The sequence below is a fragment of the Pelobates fuscus genome, chromosome 1 (assembly GCF_036172605.1).
Source record: "Pelobates fuscus isolate aPelFus1 chromosome 1, aPelFus1.pri, whole genome shotgun sequence".
In the NCBI taxonomy this organism is placed as follows: domain Eukaryota; kingdom Metazoa; phylum Chordata; class Amphibia; order Anura; family Pelobatidae; genus Pelobates; species Pelobates fuscus.
This window is the reverse complement of record NC_086317.1, coordinates 183,234,803-183,247,158: the sequence shown is the minus strand read 5'-3', so window position 1 is coordinate 183,247,158 and position 12,356 is coordinate 183,234,803. Positions and strand designations below refer to the sequence as shown.

Here is a 12,356-nt window from a genome sequence, read left to right as displayed (position 1 = left end):
GGCAGTACACCTGCCTCCCCTTTGGCCTTTGTTCCGCCTCTTAGGGTATCACCAAGTTGATGAAACTAGTTATGGCTCTAGATTGGCAGACTCTGCGTCACCAAGCGGACATGACCTCTTCACTGCTCCAAAATCTAGGATTTATCATACATTTTCAAAACTCCGCTCTAGAACCCTCACAAACAGTGCAATTTCTTGGATTTCTGATAGACTCCATACAATCTATCCTTCACCTACCTTCATCCAAGATGAAAGCCATAAAAAAGGACATTCGGAAACTATTGTCCTCTCAACACATTAATTTACGAGATCTCACACACATGATCGGTCTCCTCTCGGCTTCTATACAAGCCATCTATCCGGGACCACTGCATTATCAAGCAATGCAACACTTGAAGACTTTTACCTACATCGGTCCACCTTACACGACCAACTAGTTTAATTAACAAAGTACGGCTGGAACTTCATTGGTGGCTCCACAACATGAACACCTGAAACAGAAAAGCCATATTCGGCTCCCAACCAGATTATGTTCTTGAGTTAGATGCCAGTCTTCTGGGATGGGGAGCAACATGCTCCAAAATTTCAACTGGAGACCCTGCGGAACAAGCACACCATATCAACTGTTTGGAGCTTATCGCAGGCTCCTTTGCAATCCGCAGCTTCCCAAAAGACATGTACAATATCTCCTTAGTACTACGAATGGACAACTTATCCGCGGTCCGTTATGTGAACCACCTCGGGGAATCCCATTCCAAACTACTCTGCCTAACGAGGAATCTGTCCATTCTCCAGACATTGGAGGGATGCAAGTGACTGACAGATCTTCCACAGCATTCATCTATTACGTGGACCACTCAACATGGATCTCTTCGGGTCTCATCTGAATCAGACGGTCGCCTACTTAAGTTGGCTACCAGATTCACTGGTAGGTAGATGCATTTCTCCAAATCTGGCCGATGACGGGGGTGTATGCTTTCCCCCCTTCTCCGGATTTCACGTACTCCCTACCTTCTATGAGTTCAGGGTGTTGAGATAGTTCTAATAACACCATTATGGCACGCACAGTCATGGTTCCCAACCCTCCTGGAGATGTCAATAGATCTCCTTCTGCTGTTACCTCGTTATCAGAATCTACTCCGGAATCCGGCAGATGAATTCCATCCACTCACTCGTCAGGGTCATCTACGGCTCATAGCCTGTACCATTTCAGGGGATCCTGGCATGTCGCAGGACTTTAAAACATGGCTCAAATCACTTTTATGGGACTCGACAAGCCTACATCTCCACTTGGCAGATTTGGGTGTGCTGGTGTGTGGGAAGGAACACTGATCCAGTTTCAGCATCTCTCACACACATTTTGAATGTCCTTTCATACCTGTATGATCAAGGCAAATCCTATCGCTCTATCAATGTCTTCAGATCCGCCTGTGACTAACTACACCTCGCCACTGGTTTTTGGAGGGGCCTGCTTGCCCGTCTCCTACCCTGGGATTATGGGCCCTGTGATAACCCATGTTCAAAAGTACTGTTTCTGCCCCTTGGAATTTTAACTGGAACAGATTCAAACATGTGGCGGCGGCCATCTTAAATTGGCCAGCAGTATTTTGCCATCAAGTGTATGGAACTGTTTTGGGCATGGGACCATGTGCACGGTGGGGCAAAAATAAGACTTCCAGGAAATTCCTGAACTCCTCAACCGATCTGGGTGATTTTGGGATATGTTGTTCACCCAAATCGGGGCTATCATGCACTAGAGGCAAAGGAACTAGAGGCAAAGGAAATAGCGAGTATATGATTTCAGTAGTATCCAATTAATAAGGGGCTTTCAAAAAGAAAATAGGAGCTAGGGATACTGCAAACTCCTAAGTATAGTTATACACAAAGCTTCCTATATTTACGTGTATATCGTCTTAGAGTAGCGTGCAGATATAGGAGTATACGCTTGGAATCTGACCCCTTGGTGTTCACTGCTGACAGTGGAGCATAGTTAGGGACAAGTGTCCAGGGCTATCGCAACTAGATAGCAGGAGGGGAGGAAAAGAGGGCTACCTAATCCAAATACAGTATTATCAGTGTCTAAGGCAAACTGAAGCCATATAACAGGAAAGGCTAACCATTTGAAAAAAATAGTTTAAGCCCATATTGTAGCATTCCCTCGCATAAACAGTATACAGTGCCCCTAATAAGACACTAGCGTCCCAGATGTATAGAGCCCACCATTTCTGTATAATAGTAAAGATAACAGCAGAGTAAAAGTACAAAGGTGATCAGAGCCAAATTAAATTCTAAGTCTCTCGTCTCTGAATAGAAATCTTAGTTTGAGATGAAATATAAAAAAAGAAAAAACAAAACAATGGGGAGTCCCCCCTATAGTTTGTGCCTAATAGGCAAGCAATGTATCCGATCGTACGAACATAAACATAGATAATATAGCTAATAACAAAAATGAGCTAGCTAGAAGGGTATTATAAAGGATCGAAGTAGTAGACTTCCCATCTAAATTCAAATTCATCCTAGGTGCCCAACTGGATAGCTATTGCGAAATACACTGCCAAAATTGTTCCAAAGTGGTTTGAGGTAAATAGAAATATCAAGGCTGCATAAGATGTCTGCCCTAACTAAAAAGTAGCGTCTACATTTGACGCGCGTTTCAGCGCTCTCATGCGCCTTTTTCAAGAGTATCTCTTGCAGGGTAACTGCCGGGCTTTTCAAAGGTGATAAAAAGTACACCCCCTGTGGATACGTCATACGATCGTGACGTCACGGGGACAGTGGCTGTAAGGACAAATTTGCGAGCGTGAAATCAATTAACCGCTTGCGACTAATAGATAGAAGTATGGTAATAGAAATATTTACCTCTTTTTAATGCTAAAATTAACCCTTGAAGGTCACACAATCTCAAAAAATAGCAGGATACCCTACAAATATATTATAAGGTCCATATTAAATGACAAAGAAATACAATGTGATACAGAATTATGATATGATGTCCATATTAGGTTTCAGAAGGCAAAAAAGATAAAGAGATGTGGACACAAAGTATAATATCATGTATCCAAATGTCATGTGTCTAAATGTACACTGTATCTAGGTTCAGTTTTGTTCCCCACAGCCTAAAAGCACATTAGTTGTTGCAAAAGGCTGTTATTTAGTATGGGGTCAAAAAAGCTCTATTAAGGTTTGAGAGCTATAAAATTATTTGAACGTGATACCAAACCTGAATCTTTAAAATGTATTTATTTATATACCTTCTATTATCTTCCCCTTGCTTCTTAAGATATATAAACGTAAATTACCTTTTTCAATGGGGTTCAACCTCAGATTTAGAATGGTAGAATTATTCAGCAGAGGAGAGGAAAGCCTGCATCGTATATTTAAATACTAGAATTATAATATAAAACCACATGGGCCTTTTGAGTTACAACTTGATTTTTACCAGTAGGATGTTGTGGGACAAGAGATGCTTGCCACATAAAGAGTTTTATAGATATGGACAGATCCTATAACAACATGTTTTTTTTGGTTATTATAGAAAAGGGGAGAAGGAGAAGCCTTCATTGAGTCCCTTTGGACTTAAAGTTTTTAATCTATATATCCAGAAGGACTCTCTTTGCCTTAAAAATTTGTCATAGTCACCTCTCCTGGCACTTTTTTTTCACAAGTTCAAGACTACAAAAACACAAACCTTTGGAGTCTCCATCGTGGTATTCCCTAAGGTTACACAGGGTTACACCTGTAGCCATGCCCCTTTAATTACCCAAGACCCTCTGCCCTGGCCGGGAGATAATTGTAATTAAGTAATTCAATTATCTCCCTGGACAAAGACCAAACGCCATTTTAAGTGACCATAACAAAATGCATAAAAATATATAACTTTACAATAAATGGACATAATACAGGCATTCAATGTGTCCCCAGATAGCTGGGATCTGAGCGCACAAAAGTACCGAATAGCGCTCAGATCTTATGCACATAGTACAATCGCCGCGGAGTCAAAGTGTTCACAACGTCTGTTCTCCATACGAATAGACTCCACGGGATGGCTATCTGGGGCATGGCTTATTCGCGGACAAAATACAGAATACAGGGACCTTCGGGAGTTTTCTACCAAAGGAGAAGGGCGGTCGGCGGCTTCAGCGGTGTTAGTGCCAAAAAGTGTCAGGTTTGGAGTTCCATGAGTTTATCGCCAAACACTGCTGAGCGTTCATGAATTTAAAATGGCCGCGACCTCGTGTTCGGGATATGAATGGCGGCTACCCAGCTACAGGCATCAATAAAGAGGTGTCTGGGGTTAACCTCAACGTTCTAATGGGGCCAAGAGGTTAACCAGCAGCACACTTCTCTACTGGGTGGCCGGCCGTTCGGGAGTTTTGTTCGGAAGTTTCCGGGAAGCATATAGAGTTCCACACGAATGGGGAAAAATTCTTCGATTGAGCTACAGTTACGCCTAACTCTGAAATATTGGCCTATGGGGATATCCCGTCTCCGAGGTTGAGGATGAAAACTGTCCCATCTGAGAAGATTTTTTGACGCTGATTGTTTCTTGTATAGTGTTGTTTGTATGGTATTTTTATCCGTAATGGAGATCATTATATTAACCCCTTAAGTCCGGCGGACGTATATTTACGTCCTTTTAAAAGCGGCTCTAAACGCCGCAGGACGTAAATATACGCCCGCCGTTTTTTTTTAACTTACCCGGTCGCCGGTGGTCCCACGTCGGCGATCGCGGTTGGGGGGACTCCCAGGGAGCCCCCCCGCGGCAGATCTGCCTCCTCCGGTCCCTCCCGGTCATGTGAGAGTGAGGTCCTTGCGAGGACCTCACAATCACATGGCCGGTATAGCTGGCTCAGGCATTGCCAGCAGGGGGACCAACTGTAATGACAGTTGGTCCCCCTGCTGGCTGAAAATAAAATAAAGTTAAAAGTGTAAAAAAAAAAATATATATATATATACTTAGATCATATATATATATATTATATATATATGATCTAAGTATATATATATATATATATATATACATATACACACATATACACACATACACATACACCGTCTAGGTGTATTTTAATATTAATATATATATATAATTATATATATATATATTAATATCAAATTACACGTAGACTGATACTGATTAAATATATATATAATTATTGTTATATATATATATATATATTTATAAATAATATAAAAAAATTAATATGTAAATACGTAAAAAAATTTAATAAAAAAAATAAATAAAAATAAAATATTAAAAATATATAGATGTGTTTTATTTCGTTCTAACTGTATTGTGATATTAATATATATATATTTATATCAAAATACACGTAGAACGAAATAATATATATATCTATATACATAAATATATACGTATATATCACTATATATATACCTATATATAAATAAAAATATTTAAAAAAAAAAATATATATATATATATACACGTATATATACACATGTATATATATACATATATTAATTCTACACATATATTTATGTAATAATTTTACATAATTAGGTATCCTAATTAATTACAATTAGCGGGACCTGCCTGACAACCCATGCCGAAAGTATAAGGAATTTAATTTGCTAGCACTATATTTAACCCTATAACTTTCCAAGACACCATAAAACCTGTACATGAGGGGTACTGTTTTACTCGGGAGACTTCGCTGAACACAAATATTAGTGTTTCAAAACAGTAAAATGTATTACAACAATGATATCGCCAGTAAAAGTGAAGTTTTTTGCATTTTTCACGCACAAACAGCACTTACACGGACGATATTACTGCTGCAATACTTTTTACTGTTTTGAAACACAAATATTTGTGTTCAGCGAAGTCTCCCGAGTACAACAGTACCCCTCATGTACAGGTTTTATGGTGTTTTCAAAAATTACAGCGTCAAATATAAGGCTTGTGTTTCATTTTTTTCACATTAAAATTCGCCAGATTGCTTACGTTGCCTTTATGACCCTATGGTAGCCCAAGAATGAAGATTACCCCTATGATGACATACTATTTGCAATAGTAGACAACCCAAGGTATTGCAAATGGGGTATGTCCAGTCTTTTTTAGTAGCCACTTAGTCACAAACACTGGCCAAAATTGGCGTTTTTTGCATTTTTCACACACAAACAAATACTAACGCTAACTTTGGCCAGTGTTTGTGACCAAATGGCTACTAAAAAAGACTGGACATACCCCATTTGCAATACCTTGGGTCGTCTACTATTGCAAATGGTATGCCATTATGGGTGTAAATTTATTTCCTGGGCTACTATACAGTCTCAAAGGCAACGTAACCAATCTGACAAATTTAAATTTCAAATGTACACGCTATATTTGACCCTGTAACTTCCCAAAACACCATAAAACCTGTACATAGGGGGTACTGTTTTACACGTGAGACTTTGCTGAATACAAATATGTGTATTTTATTGCAGTTAAAGCAAACAGTATTATGACATTGACAGTTAAAATGTCATGTAGAACAAAAAAAATCAAAAAAAATCTTATTTTCTCCCATGTTTTTCATATTAAATTATGTTTCATAGCTAAATATTTGATATTAAATGAAAGCCCTGTTTCCCCTGAATAAAATGATATATAATAAGGGGGGGTGCATTTAATATGAAAGAGGTGAATTACGGTTTGACAGACATATAGCGCAAATGCCAGGTTTTGTTTACATTTTGTTTCATTCACAACTTGTACATTTGGCTGCGGTGTTAAGGGGTTAAGAAAGTTGAGACTGGGTCCCTGAATTCGCTCGTAAATCTTAAATTTTCATCATTGACATTGAGGATCTTTACAAAATCAAGGAATTCCTCCTTATTCCCCTGCCAAATCATCAAGACGTCATCAATATAGCGACGCCATAGAAAAATGAGGGGAAGATACTTTGAAATAGGTTCGGATTTAGCCATGTTTTCCTCCCACCACCCCAGGTGAAGGTTGGCATACGATGGGGCACAAGCTGTCCCCATCGAAGTGCCCCTCATCTGGTGGTACAACTTATTCTTGAAAATAAAGAAATTATGTGTCAATATAAATTCAAGAAGTATCAGGCAGAAATGGGGCGTCCAGGAGTGGTTTTCAGGTTTTTATGCACTTTTGGCAAGCAGTAAAAGGTTGCTATCTTAGGGTGACGGTTAAGAATATATCGTCACCCGATAGCAACCCCTCACTGCGACCCGAGTCCAAGATCTCCTTATATTGTATGAGGAAATCATTTGTAGGGTCAGACTTCAGTATCTTATATGTTGTTCTATCTTCCAAGACTTACCATTTCGGTATAGTTTTCAAATTCATAACCACTATGTTTCCCCCTTTGTCTGCCGGTTTAATAATTAAGTCATTATTATCTTTAAGGGACTTCAGAGCTCTTTGCTCTTTTTTTTTTTTTTTTAGACAAATCCATGTTGGGAAAGAACTCCAGGGATCTAATATTAATCTTATTGACTTCAGTTTTCATGGTCTCCAGAAAGAGGTTGTTGTTCCTATAATTCCCAAAATATGGGATAAATCGGCTTTTTTGTTTAAGGTCAGTGTAGTTAGAAGGGTTAACCTCATTATTCTCCTCCCAAAGTTCCATCAGGGTCATGAGACAATCATATTCAGTGGTTGACATTCCATGTGCTTTTGCTTTCTTCTCCTTATTAATCAGGTGAAACTTATGGAGTGCCAATTTCCGTGCAAAGAGGTGAAGATCTTTCACCCATAGAAATGTATTAAATGTGGGTACCGGTACAAATGACAGACCCTTTTCTAATAAAGAGAGATTATCATCGTTAAGGGTGATGTGTGAGAGGTTAATGACTCTTAAATTTGTTTGAGTGTTGTCTTTCAGAGTTAGAACCTTCTTTTCCCCCTTCGCGCCCCTCCTGTATCCCACTCTGTTTTGCATAGTGTACCTGTTTCTGCGAGTTTAGCCAACGTTGCCTGTTTAACTCCATTTGGTTTAATTAGAGTACCAATACATTAGTCGTACCTATTTAAATCTATTTGATTTCTATTGATTTCTTCGTATTTAAGTACATTAGCTATGTTATACTAACACAGGTGTTAGCTATATCAGGATATTATATCTAACCTACAAACTAGGACATTGTATTGTTTTTTCTTGTACCAATAAACCATACTTTCCCAAAGTCTTCTTTCCAATGTGAAAACTTTACTACATGGATCCCTCTTCGTTTCATAGTTTACCTGGTTGACCAATTGACTGCATTTATCTGTTTCCTGTTATTGTTTACATGGTTGACTCTACTGCGATTCAGAAGCATCAAGAAAGAGTAGTTGGGAGGAGCCTGATTACAATACATACTACTGTCATGCTCTCTGAATTGTTGATGTTTATTTATCTATTGTTAACGGTGTCTTTGCTGCTGGAGGTTTCAGTAAAGAAAGATAAGTAAATATGAAGCCTCCTGTCTTTAATAAAATGTAGATTATTCGGTCACAAGTCTTGGCGATTGACTCTGTCCCTGCTTCTCACTAGGTCTGGTATGCTTATTTTTTTCTTTTTATGTATTGATGTTTATGGGTTAGATTATATTGGTGTCTCATTTTACCATTTAACATACTGACATTTTTTTGCTACTTGTTGTGTATGCAATTGTTGTCTATATATACATATCCAGAATTGTTCTGGTTGTTACTTTATAATATGATATGACCCTATATCTTGGAGTTTTATGTCATGAGATATTCCAATATTGTGTGTGCCCATTAAATAAATATTTTTTTTTGTATATGAACAGTTATGGTTGTGCTCCTTACTTATTTTGTATCTATATATATTTGGGCTTTTCGGGGACAGAGCCCTATTTAAGTGAGCACCCTATATCCTATTTTCATAGAGCTCCATTTAGGGGCTAATTTATTTCTAATATTGGGTGTGCCTACCTTGTTTTAACTTTTAGCATTGCTTTATGAAACATAAGTCATGTCAAACTAACCTAACTGCATTCTACGAAGAAGTAAGTAGAAGTATAGATCAGTATATTGCAGTGGATGTGATTTACTTGGATTTTGCCAAGGTATTTGAACAATTCCACATTATAGGTTAGTGTTCAAACTCAAAGAAAATTGGTCTGCTTAAAGGGACACTATAGTCACCTGAACAACTTTAGCTTAATGAAGCAGTTTTGGTGTATAGAACATGCCCCTGCAGCCTCACTGCTTAATCCTCTGCCATTTAGGAGTTAAAATTACATCTGTTTGAAAGTGAAACCAGTTTTTTTTTTCATGCAGGCTCTGTCAATCATAGCCAGGGGAGGTGTGGCTAGGGCTGCATAAACAGAAACAAAGTGATTTAACTCCTAAATGACAATGAATTGAGCAGTGAAATTGCAGGGGAATGATCTATACACTAAAACTGCTTTATTTAGCTAAAGTAATTTAGGTGACTATAGTGTTCCTTTAAAAACAGATTGCAGAGTTGTCATTATTGGTACATGTCTAAATAAAATTAGATCCTAAAAAAAATTATATTAATTGAATATTTATTTACAGTGTGTGTATGAGTGCAGCGTGTGTGTGTATGAGCGCAGCGTGTGTGTGTATGAGCGCAGCGTGTGTGTGTATGAGCGCAGCGTGTGTGTGTATGAGCGCAGCGTGTGTGTGTATGAGCGCAGCGTGTGTGTGTATGAGCGCAGCGTGTGTGTGTATGAGCGCAGCGTGTGTGTATGAGCGCAGTGTGTGTGTGTATGAGCGCAGTGTGTGTGTGTATGAGCGCAGTGTGTGTGTGAGCGCAGTGTGTGTGAGCGCAGTGTGTGTGTGTGTGTGTGTATGAGCGCAGTGTGTGTGTGTATGAGCGCAGTGTGTGTGTGTATGAGTGCAGTGTGTGTGTGTGTGTTGCAGAGCCTTGGTGGGGGGTGGGCAATTTTATTATTATTTTTTAATTATTTCCATTTTTTTTTTTTATTATTATTTTTTTTTTTTTTTCGGCCCCCCTCCCTGCTTGATACATGACAGGGAGGGGGGCTCTCACTCCCTGGTGGTCCAGTGGATGGGCTGTGTAGGAGGGGGGCTGGCAGAGCTGTTACTTACCTCTCCTGCAGCTCCTGCCAGCTCCCTCCGCGCCGGTCCGTGCAGCTCCCAGTGTAAGTCTCGCGGCCGCACTATGACCCCGCGGCTCTCGCGAGACTTACATTGGGAGCTGACAGAGGTGCAGAACGGACCGGCGCGGAGGCGAAGGGAACTGACAGGAGCTGCAGGAGAGGTAAGTAACAGCTCTGCCAGCCCCCCTCCTACACAGCCCCATTGTCTGTATTATGGCAATGTAAATTGCCATAAAACAAACAATTGACTCGAGTATAAGCCGAGTTGGGGTTTTTCAGCACAAAAAATGTGCTGAAAAACTCTGCTTATACTCGAGTATATACGGTATGTAAAATTGAAAGATGTTAGTTTATTTTTCTGCTGTGACACTTGCAAATGATGCATTTTAGCCATATATGTTCGGTCATATATGTTCGGTCATATATAATAAAATCCTTTTGAACCTACCTGCAATTGTATCCACTCCTTTTGATTTTAGGTCAGGAAAGAAGTCTAAATAAAACTCCAGAGCTTCATTAGCTGTAATGCTTTGGAACTTGAAATTGTCAATATAAGCCTGGGAAAAGGAAAAACAAAATTTATATTAAAGAGACTCTCAGAGAAGAAGTGGCTAGCACTTAAGGCATGTGATTTAACTAACTTATAAGTGGCAGAACAAAATTACATAATTAAGCCAACAAGCTACCCACTGATGGGAAAAATAAAGAAAATGGGACCAGTCAATGCAAAAAACTTCGTTGCCAACACAGCCACACAAAGCAATACAGGACCAAAACCTACAGCATTAAAAGATCATAATCCTGCACATCCAGCAACGTCGTATACATGATTCAATGCATACAGGATGTACACTTACTACTTTACATTGTAGCAGAGTGTCATTTCTTCAGTGTTCTCATATGAAAATATATAATAATAATATTTACAAAAATGTGAGGGGTGTACTCACTTTTGTTAGACACTGTATCTGTGTTTGTATGTGTTCATGTGTGTATGTGTATGTATAAAGCGTGTGTATACATGTGAATAGGTGTATATGTATCCTCAAACGAGATAGGCATAGGAGAGTATGAGCCTTGCGTTTAAAAAACCCACATAACCAACCAGCCAACCACAATCCCCCTCTTTCCTACAGGAAACGACTGGTGCCCAGTTAAAATACTAGACTATTTTCTCTCTCCACTACTACTACTACTCCACGATCAGCCTCTAACAACATCCAAGTTAGTTTTTACGTCAGAACTCTGCTATTAAGATTAGGCTACAATCCCTCTTCCTTTTCCGGACACTCCTTCAGAATATACGCAGCCTCGTCAGCATCCAGCTCTAACACACCAGTTCACATCATCAAAACACTGGGCTGACGGAAGTCATCCATATACAATACCTATATTCCACGACCAGAGCAAGAGCTAAGGAAATCATTTAAATGTTTAGCCTTAAAAGAGGCAATAAAGTGTGGGTTTTTTTCATCCTTCCTTTGCCCTCTTTTATTACAGGTCTAATCGTTCGTTGGTTTCAACACAGCTCAACCAACTCTACACCACCTACCACATTTCATAATCTATTAAATTCCGACCACAAGTAGGAAGGCCAACAGGCCTGAATTTGTAGGAGGAGTTATTCGCCTATTTAAACGCAAGGCTCCTACTCACCTATGCCGATCTCGCTGGTTGGCCCCACCCACCACACCCCTTTACACAATATTATAATAACTTTAGAAGCCCTCTTTTATTACAAAAATAATATATATATATATATATATATATATATATATATATATGGGCTATGTATGTGTAGGCACATTTGTATATATGTAGGTACATGTATTGGTACTTCTGTGTGGATGTATGCATATGTGTGCATGTTTACATATTTTTGCATTTGGTCGTATTTATATGTATGTTGTGTATGTGTGATATAAGCCTTCATGCATTCTTAATATAAGTAATTTTGTTTTTACTCTCCCCTTCACCGTTTGCTTGTTTTTCTCTCTCTCCCCCCTCACTCTGATCTTCACACAAGATATTTACGACCTTCTGTGAGAATGGAGTCTATATCTGCACACATTTCGCTGTAACCCCTGTATCACAACTCAACTTTGAATTCTATGTGTCGTCTTGCTGAGAAATGCTTTAGACTTGAGAAAGGGAGGTTCTGCCAAAAACTTGTCATTAAAAAATGATGTTAGTCCAATAAAAAAGGTATTACAAGATACAAATTGTATCTGTTTTTTACATCTATATAGATACACATGTCTCTCTCTCTCTCTCATATATAT

The 12,356-nt window shown here is 39.0% G+C and overlaps 1 protein-coding gene across 1 annotated transcript in view; it reads right to left on the bottom strand.

Moving 5' to 3' along the window:
• RNPEP (arginyl aminopeptidase) overlaps window positions 1–12,356 on the bottom strand; it is a 134,354-nt gene that overhangs the window by 40,990 nt on the left and 81,008 nt on the right. Inside the window, exon 8 of the mRNA XM_063453165.1 lies at window positions 10,523–10,631. Coding sequence (XP_063309235.1) covers window positions 10,523–10,631 — 109 coding nt within the window. The remainder of the gene's footprint in view (window positions 1–10,522; window positions 10,632–12,356) is intronic.